The sequence below is a fragment of the Microcaecilia unicolor genome, chromosome 5, assembly GCF_901765095.1.
Source record: "Microcaecilia unicolor chromosome 5, aMicUni1.1, whole genome shotgun sequence".
In the NCBI taxonomy this organism is placed as follows: domain Eukaryota; kingdom Metazoa; phylum Chordata; class Amphibia; order Gymnophiona; family Siphonopidae; genus Microcaecilia; species Microcaecilia unicolor.
The window spans coordinates 346,204,190-346,224,802 of NC_044035.1; the positions used below are offsets into that span (position 1 = coordinate 346,204,190).

General features: G+C 47.0%; 1 protein-coding gene across 1 annotated transcript in view; it reads left to right on the forward strand.

Moving 5' to 3' along the window:
• Positions 1-20,613, forward strand: part of ATP2C2 (ATPase secretory pathway Ca2+ transporting 2) — a 211,102-nt gene that overhangs the window by 142,716 nt on the left and 47,773 nt on the right. Inside the window, exons 16-21 of the mRNA XM_030204530.1 lie at positions 156-257; positions 1,371-1,527; positions 7,531-7,701; positions 10,721-10,818; positions 10,926-10,976; positions 19,178-19,344. Coding sequence (XP_030060390.1) covers positions 156-257; positions 1,371-1,527; positions 7,531-7,701; positions 10,721-10,818; positions 10,926-10,976; positions 19,178-19,344 — 746 coding nt within the window. The remainder of the gene's footprint in view (positions 1-155; positions 258-1,370; positions 1,528-7,530; positions 7,702-10,720; positions 10,819-10,925; positions 10,977-19,177; positions 19,345-20,613) is intronic.

Sequence of the window (20,613 nt, forward strand, 5' to 3'; positions counted from 1 at the left end):
GCTAAACAAATATTTTCCTCCACTGGGCAAAAGTAATGACTTGTTTGTGTCACTGTTAATTCCTTAATGTTCCTTTGAGAGCTGAGATTTATTTTGGCAGTACAACTTCATCAAGTATTGTCTTAATTTTGTTTTTTGTTTTTCTTTTCCAACAGATGGAATTAGACAGCATAAGTGACCTGTATATAAGGAAGAAAGAGATTCCATTTAGCTCCGAGCAGAAGTGGATGGCAGTGAAATGTGCCTTAAAAAGTGAGGTAGAAAATACTTTCAGCAGTACACCTTGGAAAAACAAATGTATTGGACTGTTTAATGCCAGCAGGTATTTGGGGTTTGGGTTTGTTTGTTTTTTTTTTTTTAATTTAGAAATGATGGGCATAAAGATCAATTTTAATTTTGATGTACTATGAAATCACGGTAAGATATCTGTGTTTTTGCCTGATGGTGTTTTTTAGCCAACCGAATTGCAGAAGAATTGGGGGTGGGAATGGGGGGTAAACCATCAGAGCCCCTAGCTGGGCACTTGGAGCCCTTAGGAACCAGGCTGAACATTTTTGTGGATTGTGTTATAGCAGATATGCGGGCGAACCTTGGCTCAGAGCAGCCAACTGGGAACATGTTAGCAGTACCTGGAGTATTGTGTTCAGTACTGGTCTCCGTATCTCAAAAAAGATATAGTAGAATTGGAAAAGGTACAGCGAAGGGCGACAAAAATGATAGTGGGGATGGGACGACTTTCCTATGAAGAGAGGCTGAGAAGGCTAGGGCTTTTCAGCTTGGAGAAGAGACGGCTGAGGGGAGATATGATAGAAGTGTATAAAATAATGAGTGGAATGGATCGGGTGGATGTGAAGCGACTGTTCACGCTATCCAAAAATACTAGGACTAGAGGGCATGAGTTGAAGCTACAGTGTGGTAAATTTAAAACGAATCGGAGAAAATTTTTCTTCACCCAACGTGTAATTAGACTCTGGAATTCGTTGCCGGAGAACGTGGTACGGGCGGTTAGCTTGACGGAGTTTAAAAAGGGGTTAGATAGATTCCTAAAGGACAAGTCCGTAGACCGCTATTAAATGGACTTGGAAAAATTCCGCATTTTTAGGTATAACTTGTCTGGAATGTTTTTACGTTTGGGGAGCGTGCCAGGTGCCCTTGACCTGGATTGGCCACTGTCGGTGACAGGATGCTGGGCTAGATGGACCTTTGGTCTTTCCCAGTATGGCACTACTTATGTACTTATGTAAACTAGGATCGAGCAGAAACCACCTTTCATTTGATACATGCAACACCCTGTATTTCCCCAGCAGAGGCAGGGCCTGAGCAGATGGCATTTTCAGAACTAGAAAGTCATTATGTTTATTTCCTGAAAGGAACAAGAAGACATCTACTTTATGAAAGGTGCTTTTGAAGAAGTGATTCAATATTGTGATTCCTACAACAGCGGTGGGATCCCACAACCTCTCACGCCTCAGCAACAGGCACTGTACTTGCAGGAGGAAAAAAACATGGGCTCAAGAGGCTTGCGAGGTAGGACACTGCCAGTGACATTCACTGGTGCTTTTTATGTCATTACCTTTCCAGGCTGCCAACAAACTATGCTGCGAGGTGTCTGTACATCATGGCACTGCTCACACTCTACATACGACACCCACCAGACAGGACTTAACAAAGATCTGGGTTTTCTAGCCCATTATAAACCATAGAAATGTACTGCTTTGTTTGTCACCCTCCTGTCTCCATGCATATCTATCTCCCTGTCTCTCACCTATCCACCCCCACCCTGTTAGACTGTCACTGAAATACTTTGATGTTTCACTTATATATACTGTCATCTACCAACATTTGCTTATTTCCGATCTGACAAAGAAGGGCAACCTTCGAAAGCTAATCAAGAAATGTATTAAGTTATGTCCAATAAAAAAAGGTATCATCTTATTTTCTTTTCCATGTTTTATTTTGTTTGATTTCTATAGATTCTACATGGAATGTTGCTATTCCACTAGCAACATTCCATGTAGAAGTCGGCCCTTGCGGATCACCAATGTGGCCGCGCAGGCTTCTTTTTCTGTGAGTCTGACGTCCTGCACATACGTGCAGGACGTCAGACTCACAGAAACAGAAGCCTGCGCAGCCTTCTACATGGAATGTTGCTAGTGGAATAGCAACATTCCATGTAGAATCTCCAATAGTAGCAACATTCCATGTAGAATCTCCAATGGTATCTATTTTACTGTCATAGTAATGCTTGAATGTTTTCACTTATATACACTGTCAGCTAGCACATTTGCTTATTTCCGATCTGACGAAGAAGGGCAACCTTCGAAAGCTAATCAAGAAATGTATTAAGTTATGTCCAATAAAAAAAAGTATCATCTTATTTTCTTTTCCATGTTTTATTTTGTTTTATTTCTATTGATTACATATGTCATGAAATTGAATGAGCTGGCAGCTATCAGCTGTCAAAACACAATGGGCTAAATGAAGTACAACCGAGTCAGCACGGCTTTTGTGTGGGGAAATCTTGCCTGACCAATTTACTTCAATTCTTTGAAGGAGTAAACAAACAAAGGGGAGCCGGTTGATATTGTGTATGTGGATTTTCAAAAGGCGTTTGACAAGGTACCTCATGAAAGGCTACAGAGGAAATTGGAGGGTCATGGGATAGGAGAAAAAGTCCTATTGTGGATTAAAAACTGGTTGAAGGATAGGAAACAGAGAGTGGGGTTAAATGGGTAGTTAGTGGGGTTCCTCAGGGGTCTGTGCTAGGACCGCTGCTTTTTAATATATTTATAAATGATTTAGAGATGGGAGTAACTAGCGAGGTAATTAAATTTGCTGATGACACAAAGTTATTCAAAGTCGTTAACTTGCGACAGGATTGTGAAAAATTACAGAAGGACCTTACGAGACTGGGCAGCTAGATGGCAGATGACGTTTAATGTGAGCAAGTGCAAAATGAAGCATGTGGGGAAAAAAGAACCCGAATTATAGCTACATAGTAACATAGTAGATGACGGCAGAAAAAGACCTGCACGGTCCATCCAGTCTGCCCAAAAACATAAACTCACATGTGCCATTTTTTGTGTATACCTTACCTTGATTTGTACCTGTCTTTTTCAGGGCACAGACCGTATAAGTCTGCCCAGCACTATCCCCACCTCCCAACCACTAGCCCCACCTCCCACCACCAGCTCTGCCACCCAATCTCCGCTAAGCTTCTGAGGATCCATTCCTTCTGAACAGGATTCCTTTATGTTTATCCCACACATTTTTGAATTCCGTTATCGTTTTCATCTCCACCACCTCCCGCAGGAGGGCGTTCCAAGTATCCACCACTCTCTCTGTGAAAAAATACTTCCTGACATTTTTCTTGAGTCTGCCCCCCTTCAACCTCATTTCATGTCCTCTAGTTCTACCGCTTTCCCATCTCCAGAAAAGGTTCATTTGCGGATTAATACCTTTCAAATATTTGAACGTCTGTATCATATCACCCCTGTTTCTCTTTTCCTCCAGGGTATATATGTTCAGGTCAGCAAGTCTCTCCTCATACGTCTTGTAACGCAAATCCCATACCATTCTTGTAGCTTTTCTTTGCACCGCTTCAATTCATTTTACATCCTTAGCACGATACAGCCTCCAAAACTGAACACAATACACCAAGTGGGGCCTAACCAACGACTTATACAGGGGCATTAAAACCTCTTTTCTTCTGCTGGTCACACCTCTCTCTATACAGCCTAGCAACCTTCTAGCTACGGCCACCGCCTTGTCACACTGTTTCGTCGCCTTCAGATCCTCAGATACTGTCACCCCAAGATCCCTCTCCCCGTCCGTACATATCAGACTCTCACCGCCTAACACATACGTCTCCCGTGGATTTCTACTCCCTAAGTGCATCACTTTGCATTTCTTCGCATTGAATTTTAATTGCCAAACCTTAGACCATTCTTCTAGCTTCTGCAGATCCTTTTTCATGTTTTCCACTCCTGGGGTGTCCACTCTGTTACAAATCTTAGTATCATTTGCAAAAAGGCAAACTTTACCTTCTAACCCTTCGGCAATGTCACTCACAAATATATTGAACAAAATCGGCCCCAGCCTCGATCCCTGAGGCACTCCACCACTCAACGTTCCCTCATCCCAGCGAATTCCATTAACCACCACCCTCTGGCGTCTGTCCGTCAACCAGTTCCTAATCCAGTTCACCATGTCGGGTCCTATCTTCAGCCTGGTTTTCTGATTTTGCAAATTCCTTGCTGCTATACCATGGCTATAAGCAAGTGCTCAGAAACAAGTACTAAATAAATCCAGTTTTTCCACTTCATTTAGGCACAAACCAGTGTGGAACATCTTACTATTCAAATAGTCTTTACTTAAATCCTTAATGGCTTCTCTTTATATATGTGGAGCATTCATTTCTGCACTAATATATCTACTCAAGTTGCCTGTATTATCAGCCCCTTAGAAGTCTTTATCGTGTTTCATGTATATACATTTGCATTTCTGAATGCAGCTAAAAAGAAATTATTCTTGTTTTCAAATTAACATATATTTCACTGTTCAAATCACAGATGAGACATATCTATAAATATAATATGTTTGTACTAAATTTATTTATTTTATTTATTGCATTTGTATCCCACATTTTCCCACCTCTTTGCAGGCTCAATGTGGCTTACAATACATCATGAATAGTGGAAGTATAATAGAGAATAGACATTTAGTGTTACAGAAGGATCTTGGGCTACATGATAATGATCAAACATGATAGTAATATAATAAGTAAATGATGTAAGACAGTTCTGAATATATGTGGAAGAGTTGTGTGTATTCACATTGGTTGATCTTTGTGGTATGTCCTGTTAAAGAGATGGGTCTTCAGTAGTTTGCGAAAGTTTGTTAGATCGTAAATCGTTTTTAAGTTGCGCGGCAATGCATTCCATAACTGTGTGCTCAAGTAGGTAAAGTTTGACGCGTGCATTAGTTTGTATTTTAGACCTTTACAGTTAGGGAAGTGTAGGTTAAGGAATGTGCGGGGATGATCTTTTGGCATTCCTGGGTGGTAAGTCTATCAAGTCTGACATGTAGGCTGATGCATCTCCGTGAATGATTTTGTGAATTAGGGTGCATATTTTGAACGTGATGCGTTCTTTGAGTGGGAGCCAGTGTAGTTTTTGTCGTAGGGGTTTGGCACTTTCATATTTTGTTTTACCGAATATGAGTCTAGCTGCAGTGCTCTGGGCTTTCTGAAGTTTCTTGATTATTTGCTCTTTGCAGCCGGCGTAGAGTGCGTTGCAGTAGTCTAGATGACTAAACACCATTGATTGTACCAAGTTACGGAAAACATTCCTTGGGAAGAAAGGTCTTACTCCTTTTTAATTTCCACATTGAGTGGAACATCTTCTTGGTTGTGTTTTTCACGTGGGTTTCGAGTGTTAGGTGTTGATCGATGGTAACGCCAAGAATTTTTAGGGTATCCGAAATTGGAAGGTTCAGATTTTGTGTGTTAATGGCTGTGAATTTGTTCTTGTTGTGTTGAGAAGTGAGTATTAGGCATTGGGTTTTTTTCTGCATTGTTTCAGCCGAAATGCATACGCCCATGAATGCATGATATATGGAGACTTTGGTTGATGTCATTGGAAATTTCCTTTAGATCTTGATTAAATGGGATGTAGATCGTTACGTCGTCTGCGTATATGTATGGGTTGAGGTTTTGGTTTCATAAGAGATGGCCAAGGATATCATCATTAAGTTGAATAGAGTCAGCGAGAGGGGGGATCCCTATGGGACTCCGCATTTAGGTATCCATGTGGCTGAAGTAGTCGAGTTAGATGTCACTTGGTATGATCGTGTGGTTAGGAATCCCTTGAACCAATTGAGAACGTTACCTCCAATTCTGAAGTACTCTAGGATATGTAGTAGTATTGGATTGTAAGCCACATTGAACTTGAAATCTGTTAGGGATAATGTGGGATAGAAATGTCATAAATAAATAAATAAATTTGTACTTCTATTGCCAGTCTGTTTTCTAGCCCCTTTTTTCACTCCTGACACATCCATGTGTTAGCTCCACTGCCTCTGGCTTCTAAGGTGTTATGATAATACAAACAGCTTGCGCACAGAACACTGATTGTGCCTTACTTCTGCAGATATGAATGTCCTATATCTATAAATAGCAGCCATGGAGGGTATAAATAAAAGGGATTTGAATATTTAGATATTTCTATGGTGGTAGTTTGTAAACACATGTTTACCATTTTCAAATGAAATGTGCCCCCCCCCCCCCCCCCCCCCCGTATTTTTTACCTGACTCCTTTTAACATGAAAAACAACTTGGTATGAAATAAGGGTTTAAAAAAATGACTGAAAAAGCTCTCTGGCAATAAAAATAATATGATTGGAAGGATGAATGCTTCTGTACTCAAGCTGAGATGTGAGGGGGCTATAGATTTATGCGAGAGAATGTTACACAGTCAGTTCAAAATAAGTTAAGAGAAAAGTCTCTTGCATCCATTTGTAAGAAAAGCAAAGCAAAAATCACTACATACTATAAACAGGATAATATTGTATAAAAAAAGAAATGAAATGTCTGTGGCAGTGTTTCTCAGGCTATGCCTGGAGTACTCCTTAGCTGAGGGGCCGATGCAAAAAGCCACCGCAGGCAGAAGCATGCAGTTAGCTAGCAGTCTATGCATTTATTATGGGCCGCATGATGCAGAAAGGGTTTCAGTGCTAAAGTTAACTCGTACAGTAGACATCCGCGCATAGCATAGAAATGTTTCTGAGCTGTGCACTGATATCTACCGGGTGAGAAATGTAGCAACAGATCTGAAGACAGTGTAGAAAGGGAAAGGGGGCAAATGGAAATGGGACTTGATATACCGCCTTTCTGAGGTTTTTGCAACTACATTCAAAGCAGTTTACATATATTCAGGTACTTATTTTGTACCAGGGGCAATGGAGGGTTAAGTGACTTGACCAGAGTCACAAGGAGCAGCAGTGGGAATCAAACTCAGTTCCCCAGGATCAAAGTCCACTGCACTAACCACTAGGCTACTCCTCCACTAAGGAGAGACCCTAATGTAATCCCTGATGCAGACCCCCTGCCCAGATGTCCCTGGTAGTGTAGTAGCCCTGACCCCCGTCCCCTTGATTTATAAATAATTTCCTGGTGTCCAACAGCACCTGCCCCCCCACACACCCCCACACCGTTTTTTAGGTGAACTTTTCAACTGCAGCATTGCTGGCCAAGGTTGTACCTTGGATGTTTGAATCTAGCTGGTTGAAACATAGGCAGCTATCTCATTGTTGAGCACTTTCCAACAACAGTGTTTATGACTACTCTGTTTTTACATGGAAATATGTTAATGCAAAAGAATAAATTGGTTTGGGGGTGTAAACTGCCTATAACATCTTTCGTATGCAATACTGCTATATAATTGCAATGAACTCTGCAAACACAAAATACTAGAAACTGTTGCCTAATAAAATATTGAATTGTTAGTCTTCTCTCTCTTTCTCTCTTATTAGTGCTTGCTCTTGCGTCTGGTCCAGAGCTGGGGAGGCTTATGTTTCTAGGTCTGGTTGGGATAATTGATCCTCCAAGGACTGGTGTGAAAGAAGCAGTTGAAATCCTCCTTGAATCTGGTGTTTCTGTGAAAATGATAACAGGAGATGCCTTGGAAACAGCATTGGCTATTGGTAGGAAATTTTCCTTTTGAGTCATTGTACAAAAAGAATGAAAGTAGGAAAGGACAATGGCAAATCCACAAGGAGCCAAAGAGAGCTGCAAAACAAGAGATTTATTGATAGCACCACAACTGAACAGACCCAACGCAAGTTCTTCAGTCATGTAATGTAGCTAAAGAATTGAACTCCAAGGGGAGGCGAGAGGGTTTGTGGAGAACACTTGGCCCACCTCAGGGGTCACAGAATCTTATGAAGTGCTGTTAAATTGTTCAGTGTTGTGCTTATCAGAACAGCTCTATGTATAATTCCAAAACTTATCCACCTCAAAGCTGAAGAAAAGGCTACCTTACTTGAAGGTTCCAAAGCTTTCAAATGCGGGAAAACAAAAGTCATTGTGCCAGAAATACAGTATGTGTGTGCATTATAGACTCTGCTGAACTTCATGGCCCGTGTACTGACAGCAAGAGAAACCAATGAAGTCCCAGGCTATGCAGTAAAGTTAAACATGCACAAAAGCTGAACTGGTGCCATTTTGGAAATCACCAGGTGCGGGAGGGAAGCATGCTTACTCTTTCATGTACTCATCTTTTTAACTTTTTCATCAGAAGGAATGGGGAGACTAGAGAGAGAAAGGAGTATTCATCAGTGTATGGGACCCTTGATCTTTGCTTCAGGAGGGGATGACAGACCACTGTGCTGGGGATCAGATGTTAGGACTGCTGAGCCCTCACTTAATGTACAGTAGAGTCTCGATTATGTGACTTAATTGGGACCGAAAGGTTGTCAAAAATCAGGTAATATGGAGGCACTGGTTCCCTTCACCTGCCCACCCACTAGCCCCACTCAGCACAGTTTAACCCTGCCCACCCACCCAAACAGCAGCCGCCTCCCAGCTTTTGCCCCCCCCCTCCAGTTCCTTCCCAATCACCTGACCAAAGGAGCCGCCTTCTTCTCCCCCCCCCCCCCCCCCGACTCTGCCTTTAGAAGCCCTAGTGGTTCAGCAGTGAGTTCAGGGCAGAGTGATCCTCACTCGTTCCTGCCTGTGCCAGTTCCGTTTTCAAAATGGCTGCTGTGAACTCTGCCAGTAGTCTTTGCGAGGCTACCACCAGAATTCACGGCACTGCTGAACCACAAGGGCTTCTGAAGGTAGACCCTGTTGGGGGGTGGGGTGGAATCTACTTTGATTGGGTGACTGGGGAAGGACATGGAAAGAAGTACTTTGGGAGAAGTGTGGGTGGAGCCCAGTTAATTGACTTTCATTTAATCCAGAGTGTCGGATAACTGAAGGTCGATTAACTGGGATTGTACTGAACATGTCTTTGGGGGAAAGGGGGTCAGATGTTGGGGGCCAATAAGTCCTCGTTGTATGTGTTGGGGCCATGACGAACATTCAGCTTATATGACATAGTGGGGTGCACCAGTCCCATCAGCTTTGTGCAGGGAGAGAGTGGAGGATGAAATTGGACTGGTTAGTGAAACCGAGAGTGGACTTAAGTTAATTTTTGTGCTGATGTGCACGTTAATACTGTGGCCTCACTATTTTAACCTGATCTTGGTAAAGTTTATTGTATAGCACAAGTCTCATTCTGTCCCATGTATGTTTACTCCTGCTGGAATTCTGTGCCAAAAAAATTTAAAATTCTGTGCACAAAATTTGCAAATTCTGCAAGTTTATTGTCATAATTTAACCAATATTACAGCCCCCCCCCCCCCATAGGAGCCAACTTTTCAAAATGATTGGGGGTGCTGAAATTTTAAATTACAGATGGTGCATTCCCCCCCTCCTCCGCCCCCCCCTCCCTCTACGAGTTCCAGGCCCCCCTCTCCTCTGAGTTCCAGGCCCCCCTCCCCCTCTCCCCTCCCTTCCCCCTCCCTCCCTCTCCTCCCTCCCTCCCTCTCCAAGTTCCAAGCCCCCTTCCCTCCCTCCCTCCCCTCCGAGTTCCAGGCCTCCCTCTCTCCCTCCCTCCCTCTCCCTCTCTCTCTCTCTCTCTCTCTCTCTCTCTCTCTCTCTCTCTCTCTCTCCCTCCTCCGAATGCCAGCCCGACCTGCGCTGCCCACCCTCTTCTCTGTCCTCCGCCTGCCCCTCGCCTTCCTGCATGCCGCCTAGAATTTAAAAGTCACCATCTTACCTCGGGAGCAGGCTCGGCGCTTCAGCCTGCCTTCCCTTCTCTCTCAGCTCTGCCTCTGGTCCCGCCCTTGAGAGAAGGGAAGGCAGGCTGAAGCGCCGAGCCTGCTCGCCTTTCACTGCTGCCGCCAGACCCCGAGGTAAGATAGTGACTTTTAAATTCTAGGCGGTACGCAGGCAGGGGGGGAGGCAGAGGACTGGGAGAAGAGGGCGGGCAGCGCAGGTCGGGCTGGCTGGGAACTTCCGTTCCGGGACTTCCGGCGGGTCAAATATTGGGGGTGCTCAAGCACGCACGGAGTCGGTGCCTATGGCCCCCCCTCCCTGTACACAGATACCATCCATGTTTTTCCTATCCCCCCAGCACCCATAGCATCCATCTTTTTTACTTTCCCCTCCCTGCACTCGCACACCATCCATATTTCTTCCAGTCCCCTCCTTGCACCCACACATAGAATCACCCTTTTTTGCAACCCCCCTCATCCACACATAGCATCCACCTTATTTACATCCCCCTCCCTCCCCCCTTTTTACAGCCTCCACACGGAGGTGAGAGGTGCTGTCAGGTCAGTGCAGGGGGCCCAATACGGAGGGGGGCGGGAGTGGGGATGGGGGGAGGGTGGAGGTTGTTTCGCGCGATGTTCCTTTCCAGGCGGCAGCGGCAGCAATTCGACTCTGTTTCCCTCTCTGTTCCGCCCTCTGACGTCATGACGTCTTGACGCGAGGGCGGGACAGAGAAGGAAGTCTGTACTGCGCATTTGCAAGTGAGTACAGTCACTTGCCGTTTATATGTTTGATAATTCCCCCCCCCCCCCCCCCCCCCAAGTGATGAAGGCACATTTCCATTTTGTTAAAAATAAACTTGTAGTGACTTCTATAGAAGGAAGTTCTATCACATTTTTCTTTCAGGCAGGAACATTGGCCTCTGCAATGGGAAGTTTGAAGCCATGTCTGGAGAAGAGTTGGAAATCCTGGAGGAGTCGACATTGTCATCTGCTGTCAAAAAGGTGATGCTGTTTAAATGGACACCATTGGGATCATTTCATACCATACTATAAATAATGCAGCAGGATTCTTCTTTTTTTTTTTTCTTTTTTCTGTTTTCCAACTCCAGGTCTCTGTATTCTACAGAACAAGTCCAAAGCACAAACTGAAAATAATCAAGGTAGATAACTGGGTTCTTTTATGCAGTATTTACTGAAAAACAACCCCTAGCTGAGAACACACAAGCACAGCTCCAGTTAAAGGATTTCAGGCACTGTCTACATTTTTATGACTAGAGAAATGTAGAACAATAAATGTTTATTTAATTTTGCTTTTCTAAGTATAGCAGTTCATCCATACTTTATAATTTCAATTTCAAATTTGTGCAAATTCTGTAAATGCTAGTTCAAATTTATTTTACAATCTCTGTGGGTACAAATTTATAACTTCACCCGTAAATGGTGCCTATTTTGTGTGGGACTTGTATCTGTAATCCTAATATAATACCTTTTTTTTGTTAGTTTTTAAGGACCTCAGCAGTGATTAGAAATGGGTTGTAAATTCTTGTTGCTCGAACAAAGGATCCCATATCGTCACTGATCCAACAATAAATTTTTATAGTTTTTTGTAGTTTTATCATACATTCTTTTTCTACAGTTCATCTTTAGGAACTACCAAAACCTCATCTTTAGGAACTGACAGAACCTCTAGGGTACATATATTTCAAGAAATATTTAGCTTGATAAATATCGGAGATCAATTTGGTCCGATATGAATCATGTTTCGTCGCCAAGCAGCTGTTTCAAGGTTCAAACTTCCTACAAAAAAGAAACCATTATTAGGTCAAGAAAAAATTATTTTTAGAATTGTCTATAGCATAAAATATTCACTACCTGTGTTAAGCCAAACCATAAATGCTGACTCAATTCCTGTAATCAAAATGGCGGTGGCGTGTTAGTGCTGGACTTTAAATAAACAGCTGACATGAAGCTTTGCCAGTCAAGGACCCTCGATTCAAATGGTTTAAATTGAATCGAGAGTCCTGATTGGCATGGCTCCATGTCAGTTGTTTATTTAATGTCCAGCACATACACGCCATCGCCATCTTAACAGGAATTGAGTCGGCATGTATGGTTTGGCTTAACACAGGTAGAGAATATCTTATGCTATAGACATTCTAAAAATAATTTTTTCTGGACCTAATAATGGTTTCTTTTTTGTAGGAGGGTTGATTCTCGAAACAGCAGCTTGGCGGCGATTCATGATTCATGTTGGGCCAAATTGCTCTCCAGAGCCGATATTTATCAAGCTAAGTATTTCTTGAAATATATGTACCCTAGAGGTTTTGGCAGTTCCGAAAAAATGAACTAATTGTAGAAAAAGAATGTGTGATAAAACTACAAAAATCATAAAAATTTGTTGTTGGACCAGTGACGATATAGGGATCCTTCGTTCGAGCAACAAGAATTTACAACCCATTTCTAATCCCTGCTGAGGTCCTTAAAAACTAACAAAAAAAGGTATTATATTAGGATTACAGATACAAGTCCCATTCATTTGTTAAGAAGTTATAATTCTGGGGAACTTGTGAAACTATCATTATTCTAGCCAGTAGCAATGTTTCTCCGAGGACAAGCAGGCTGCTTGTTCTCACGACTGGGTGACGTCCGCGGCAGCCCCCACCAACCGGAAATAAGCTTCGCGGGACGGTCGACACGCAGGGCACGCCCACCGCGCATGCGCGGCCGTCTTCCCGCCCGTGCGCGACCGCTCCCGCCAGTTACTTTTTTTCCGCGACTGAGAGAGTTGTGTTTTCCCCTCTCTCTCGTTTCAGCCGCCGGATTTTTTCGACCGCGTTTACGCGGATCGTCGCTTTTGGCCTGTTCGGCCTCTTCTTCTTCTTCTTTCTCTTTTATTAAAAAAAAAAAAAAAAAAAAAAAAGAATTTTGCGCGTGTGGAGCACGCGCTCCTTCTTTTCCCTCGCTTTCTAGCGGGGACGCCTCGTTGCGGCCTAGTGGCCGCTCGGTCGGTTTCAGTTTTCGTGGTGTGATTTTAGCCACCATTGCCGACTTTGACTTCGCCGACGCGATTTTTCCGTCGATGTCCTCGAAGGTCCCGAGTGGATTTAAAAAGTGTGGTCGCTGCGGCCGGCCGATCTCGCAGACCGACACCCACGCTTGGTGCCTCCAGTGCCTCGGGCCGGAGCACAATCTCAAGTCGTGTGTTTTGTGTCTCGGTCTCCGGAAACGGACTCAGGTTGCGAGGCAAGTTCTGCGGGACCGTCTTTTTGGAACTTGCGCCGGCCCCTCGACGTCGACCTCGACGGCATCGGTATCGAAGACCGGTTCTTCGGTACCGGTATCGATGCCCGAGACATCGGCACCGATGGCAGCGACCCCAGGAGAACAGGTCCCGTCGGCCCGCCGGTCCGCCGGCGAGAGTGGGGTAGAGAGACCGCGTGGGCAGTCGGCCCCGGTCACTCCCTCAACTCGTGAGCCACGGGACCGAACCCTGTCGGACCCGGTACCCCGAGACCGAGGGGGATCGACCTCCTCCTCCTCCATGCCCTCCGGCACCGGTGACGTGCACCGGAAAAAAGACAAGAAGCGCCGTCACCGGGAGCCCTCGGTGCACCCTGAAGAGGAGTCGACGCCGAAGCGTCATCGCAGAGAGGAGAGATCTCCGTCGGTGGTGGAGGTACCGACGCGTCGGGGTTCCGGCACCTCGGTGCCGTCTCCTGGCCCCCAGCAGCTTCCGGCACCGACACCCTTACCGGCCCCACCGCCTTTCCCGGCAGCGGGCCTGGACGAGTGCCTCAGAGCCATCCTTCCGGGGATCCTGGAAGGGCTGATGCGCCAGGCTGTGCCGGCGCCGGGGGTGCTTGCGCCCTCGGCGCCGATGACTGTGGCGCCGGCGAGCTCTAGCCCGGCGCCGGGGCAGTCGACACCGCCGCCGCTTGCGGTGCCGGTCTCGACAGCCACGCAGGTGGAGTCCCCGTCGACGTCGATGGAGGGAGCTCCGTCCCCGCCGGCGCGGGAGTCCACCGCTCGACGACACCGAGACCTCGGTGCCTCGACGTCGAGCCGGGCCCGGTACCGGACGCAGCTACATGAGCTAATGTCCGATACCGAGGATGAGGACTCGTGGGGGGAAGAGGAGGACCCGAGATATTTCTCCTCAGAGGAGTCTACGGGCCTTCCCTCGGACCCCACGCCGTCACCGGAGAGGAAGCTCTCACCTCCTGAGAGTCTCTCCTTTGCCTCCTTTGTGCGGGATATGTCTATAAGCATTCCCTTTCCCGTGGTCTCTGTGGAAGAGCCGAGGGCCGAGATGCTCGAGGTCCTCGACTATCCATCACCACCTAGAGAGTCCTCCACGGTACCGCTGCACAATGTCCTGAAGGAGACGCTGCTCCGGAACTGGGTGCGACCACTAACTAATCCCACCATTCCCAAGAAAGCAGAGTCCCAGTACAGGATCCACTCTGACCCAGAGCTCATGCGGCCCCAGTTGCCCCATGACTCAGCGGTCGTGGATTCTGCTCTCAAGAGGGCACGGAGTTCGAGGGATACCGCCTCGGCGCCCCCGGGGCGGGAGTCTTGCACTCTGGACTCATTTGGGAGGAAGGCCTACCAATCCTCCATGCTCGTGACCCGCATCCAATCTTACCTGCTCTATATGAGCATCCACATGCGGACCAATGTGCAACAGCTGGCGGACCTGGTCGATAAGCTCCCGCCGGAGCAGTCCAGGCCTTATCAGGAGGTGGTCAGGCAGCTGAAGGCGTGCAGAAAGTTCCTGTCCAGGGGGATTTTTGACACCTGTGACGTGGCATCTCGTGCTGCGGCCCAAGGTATAGTGATGCGCAGGCTCTCATGGCTGCGTGCCTCTGACCTGGACAACCGCACCCAGCAGAGACTGGCTGACGTCCCTTGCCGGGGGGATAACATTTTCGGTGAGAAGGTCGAGCAGATGGTGGACCAACTGCATCAGCGGGAAACCGCTCTCGACAAGCTCTCCCACCGGGCGCCTTCAGCACCCGCCCCCACGGGTGGGCGTTTTTCCCGGGCACGGCAGGCTGCACCCTATTCTTTTGCAAAGCGTAGGTACAACCAGCCGGCCCGAAGGCCTCGTCAGGCACAGGGACAGCCCCAGCGCGCTCGTTCTCGTCAACAGCGTGCGCCTAAGCAGCCCCCTGCGCCTCCACAGCAAAAGCCGGGGACGGGCTTTTGACTGGATCCACGGGAACATAGCCGCCCTACAAGTGTCCGTACCGGACGATCTGCCGGTCGGAGGGAGGTTAAAATTTTTTCACCAAAGGTGGCCTCTCATAACCTCCGACCAGTGGGTTCTCCAAATAGTGCGGTGCGGATACGCCCTGAATTTGGCCTCCCTGCCTCCAAATTGTCCTCCAGGAGCTCAGTCTTTCAGCTCCCATCACAAGCAGGTACTTGCAGAGGAACTCTCCGCCCTTCTCAGCGCCAATGCGGTCGAGCCCGTACCACCCGGGCAGGAAGGGCAGGGATTCTATTCCAGGTACTTCCTTGTGGAAAAGAAAACAGGGGGGATGCGTCCCATCCTAGACCTGAGAGGCCTGAACAAATTCCTGGTCAAAGAAAAGTTCAGGATGCTTTCCTTGGGCACCCTTCTGCCAATGATTCAGAAAAACGATTGGCTATGTTCCCTGGATTTAAAGGACGCATATACTCACATACCGATACTGCCAGCTCACAGACAGTATCTCAGATTCCGTCTGGGCGCACGCCACTTTCAGTATTGTGTGCTGCCCTTTGGGCTCGCCTCTGCCCCACGAGTGTCTACCAAGTGCCTCGTGGTGGTAGCGGCCTATCTACGCAAGCTGGGAGTGCACGTGTTCCCATATCTTGACGATTGGCTGGTCAAGAACACCTCGGAGGCAGGAGCCCTCCGGTCCATGCAGTGCACTATCCAACTTCTGGAGCTGCTGGGGTTTGTGATAAATTACCCAAAGTCCCATCTCCAGCCTACTCAGTCTCTGGAATTCATAGGAGCGCTGCTGAATACCCAGACGGCTCAGGCCTACCTTCCCGAAACGAGGGCTACCAATCTCTTGGCCCTGGCTTCGCAGACCAGAGCGTCTCAGCAGGTCACAGCTCGGCAGATGTTGGGACTTCTGGGTCATATGGCCTCCACAGTTCATGTGACTCCCATGGCTCGTCTTCACATGAGATCTGCTCAATGGACCCTAGCTTCCCAGTGGTTTCAAGCCACCGGGAATCTAGAAGATGTCATCCGCCTCTCCACCAGTTGCCGCACTTCACTGCTCTGGTGGACCATCCGGACCAATTTGACCCTGGGACGTCCATTCCAAATTCCGCAGCCCACGAAAGTGCTGACGACGGATGCATCTCGCCTGGGGTGGGGAGCCCATGTCGATGGGCTCCACACTCAGGGTCTGTGGTCCCTCCAGGAAAAGGATCTGCAGATCAACCTCCTGGAGCTCCGAGCGATCTGGAACGCACTGAAGGCTTTCAGAGATCGGCTGTCCTGTCAAATTATCCAAATTCGGACAGACAATCAGGTTGCAATGTATTACGTCAACAAGCAGGGGGGCACCGGATCTCGCCTCCTGTGCCAGGAGGCCGTCGGGATGTGGCGTTGGGCGTGTCGGTTCGGCATGCTCCTCCAAGCCACGTACCTGGCAGGCGTAAACAACAGTCTGGCCGACAGACTGAGCAGAGTCATGCAACCGCACGAGTGGTCGCTCCATGCCAGAGTGGTACGCAAGATCTTCCGAGCGTGGGGCACCCCCTCGGTGGACCTTTTCGCCTCTCAGACCAACCACAAGCTGCCTCTGTTCTGTTCCAGACTTCAGGCACACGGCAGGCTAGCGTCGGATGCCTTTCTCCTCCATTGGGGGACCGGCCTCCTGTATGCTTATCCTCCCATACCTTTGGTGGGGAAGACCTTACTGAAGCTCAAGCAAGACCGCGGCACCATGATTCTGATCGCGCCCTTTTGGCCCCGCCAGATCTGGTTCCCTCTTCTTCTGGAGTTGTCCTCCGAAGAACCGTGGAGATTGGAGTGTTTTCCGACTCTCATTTCGCAGAACGACGGAGCGTTGCTGCACCCCAACCTCCAGTCTCTGGCTCTCACGGCCTGGATGTTGAGGGCGTAGACTTCACTGCGTTGGGTCTGTCTGAGGGTGTCTCCCGGGTCTTGCTTGCCTCTAGGAAGGATTCCACTAAAAAGAGTTACTTTTTCAAGTGGAGGAGGTTTGTCGTGTGGTGTGAGAGCATGGCCCTAGAACCTCGTTCTTGCCCTGCACAGAACCTGCTTGAATACCTTCTGCACTTATCAGAGTCTGGCCTCAAGACCAACTCAGTAAGGAATCACCTTAGTGCGATTAGTGCTTACCATTATCGTGTGGAAGGAAAAGCCATCTCTGGAGAGCCTTTAGTCGTTCGATTCATGAGAGGCTTGCTTTTGTCAAAGCCCCCTATCAAGCCTCCTGTTGTGTCATGGGATCTCAACGTCGTCCTCACCCAGCTGATGAAACCTCCTTTTGAGCCACTGAATACCTGCCATCTGAAGTACTTGACCTGGAAGGTCATTTTCTTGGTGGCAGTTACTTCAGCTCGTAGGGTCAGTGAGCTTCAAGCCCTAGTAGCTCATGCTCCATATACCAAATTTCATCACAACAGAGTAGTGCTCCGCACCCACCCAAAGTTCCTGCCGAAGGTGGTGTCGGAGTTCCATCTTAACCAGTCAATTGTCTTGCCAACATTCTTCCCCAGGCCGCATACCCGCCCTGCTGAACGTCAGTTGCACACATTGGACTGCAAGAGAGCATTGGCCTTCTACTTGGAGCGGACACAGCCCCACAGACAGTCCGCCCAATTGTTTGTTTCTTTCGACCCTAACAGGCTAGGGGTCGCTGTCGGGAAACGCACCATCTCCAATTGGCTAGCAGATTGCATTTCCTTCACTTACGCCCAGGCTGGGCTGACTCTTGAGGGTCATGTCACGGCTCATAGTGTTAGAGCCATGGCAGCGTCAGTGGCCCACTTGAAGTCAGCCACTATTGAAGAGATTTGCAAGGCTGCGACGTGGTCATCTGTCCACACATTCACATCACATTACTGCCTCCAGCAGGATACCCGACGCGACAGTCGGTTCGGGCAGTCGGTGCTGCAGAATCTGTTTGGGGTGTAAATCCAACTCCACCCTCCAGGACCCGAATTTATTCTGGTCAGGCTGCACTCTCAGTTAGTTGTTCTTCGTAGGTCAATTTCTGTTGTTTCCTCGCCGTTGCGAGGTTCAATTGACCTGGGTTCTTGTTTTGAGTGAGCCTGAGAGCTAGGGATACCCCAGTCGTGAGAACAAGCAGCCTGCTTGTCCTCGGAGAAAGGGTATGATACATACCTGTAGCAGTTGTTCTCCGAGGACAGCAGGCTGATTGTTCTCACCTTCCCTCCCTCCTCCCCTTTGGAGTTGTGTATTTCATATTTTTTGCTAGTCATTCAACTGGCGGGAGCGGTCGCGCACGGGCGGGAAGACGGCCGCGCATGCGCGGTGGGCGTGCCCTGCGTGTCGACCGTCCCGCGAAGCTTATTTCCGGTTGGTGGGGGCTGCCGCGGACGTCACCCAGTCGTGAGAACAATCAGCCTGCTGTCCTCGGAGAACAACTGCTACAGGTATGTATCATACCCTTTTATGAAAGCAGGATAGGCCCCTATATAATTTTGTGAAATAGGCTTGTACAGTAGACCCCAGCAGCACATAAATGCACAAACGTAGGCCTGCTACTACTACTACTATTTAGCATTTCTATAGCGCTACAAGGCATACGCAGCGCTGCACAAACATAGAAGAAAGACACTGCTAAACTATGTACCTGGGAATGTCATGCAGTTTGCATGAAAGTATTACATACTTGCAGATATGTGTATTTCTGCACAATTTTATAACAGTCATTTTCCAGAATGTAAAATGTGCTTTGCATGCAGAAAATGCTTTCTGAAATAACTCGCTGTATGTATAATTTGCCAGGTTTGTGTTTAGGTCACTCTGTTGGGTCAAGTGTATTTGGCCTGGTTTGGGTGTGTATTTATTTTCTCATCCAAAATTGTCCCTTAGAAATCATAATGAAAGAAGAAATAATAATAAAAATGGTTTACATTCGTTTCGCCTTTATGAATTGTGCCTTTGACAGTTGTCTGGAATCCCTAGCTAAAAGTACAAGCATTAGCCATCTGTGATGGAGAAAAGTGATGTTCCTGAAGGGGTGGTTGGGGGGCGTGAGTGTGTGTGTGTACATGCATTTTTGCCCTGTTATTTTTGTGATGGCTTCTTCCATTAGCATCTGCACATATTGCTGTGTCATCTTCTCTTTGTCTGCAGGCTTTGCAGCAGAGTGGCGCCATAGTAGGAATGACTGGGGATGGTGTTAATGACGCTGTGGCCCTAAAGTCGGCTGATATTGGAGTGGCCATGGGACAGGCTGGAACTGATGTTAGTAAAGAGGCTGCTGATATGATACTGGTGGATGACGACTTCTCCACTATCATGTATGTAGCTGCTTAAGTATTTTCAAAGTAGGTGAGTGTTCACATGGCCAAGCAAAATCCATTCTGTGTGAAAGCAGTGCTGGAATCGATCTTTTGTAAAAAGGCACATCTGCTGACACTACATATTGGATGCTTAAATGTATTAGCTCAAATCACAAAACAACTGAAGAATTTGTAGATTCATACTTTTTTGAGGTCCAGTTCTTTATGATGATTATGTTTATTAAAACTTTCTATATCTGGGTGGTTTACAAATTTAAAAATATAAACTAAATTGAAAAAAGGAACTATAATAATTCAATAGGAAAGAAACCATTTAGTCAACAAAGAGACTAAAGTCTAAGAGAAACCAACAAATTGTTTGTGTGGGGGGGTGGGGAAGTAACTAGGATGGAGGGCAGGACAAAAAAGGGGGGGAATGAACCGGTGATGAACCAATTGCAAGTGTCTTCAATAACTAGGTATTCAGATGAAAGCTTCATTGAATAACAGGTTTTTAAAGTTACTTTAAAGTTCTTGAAAGAGGATTCAGAAGGCATAGAGAGAGGAAGAGAATTCCAATAGTGAGGGGGCCATAAAGAAGAAAGCTGATTTGGGACTGGGAAGAACAAGGCGGTGATCATTTAAAGGAGTGGAGGAGTGGCCTAGTGGTTAGGGTGGTGGACTTTGGTCCTGGGGAACTGAGGAACTGAGTTCGGTTCCCACTTCAGGCACAGGCAGCTCCTTGTGACTCTGGGCAAGTCACTTAACCCTCCATTGCCCCATGTAAGCCGCATTGAGCCTGCCATGAGTGGGAAAGCGCGGGGTACAAATGTAACAAAAAAAAAAAATGAAGAATGAGAGTAGGTTATAGTCAAAGATGCCAAATAGGGGATCCACGCCTAAATGCAGAGAAGGTAAGAGTGTGAGGAGTTTGTATTTAAAATTCATTGTTCAATAGGTAACCAATTTCAGCTTCTGAAGTAAAGATAAAACACAATCAAAGTTGTGGGTGTGGTAAATGAGTTTAATAGCTGTATTCTGAATAGTTTGGGTTTTTTTTAGATTAGTAGTCTGATCAAAATAGCAGCGGACATTACGTAACTGATTGAGATTTCTATTTACTTTAAAAGACGGCTTCCACAAGTTGCATTTCTATTATGTAGCTTCCCACTATTCCAGAACCTGTGGGATAGTTATGTCCATCAACCAGCAAGTGGAGATAAGAGAACTAAAAACTGAGCTGAGACATCTCTCTATTGTCATCCAGTCCAGCTCTAATTTCCTGTC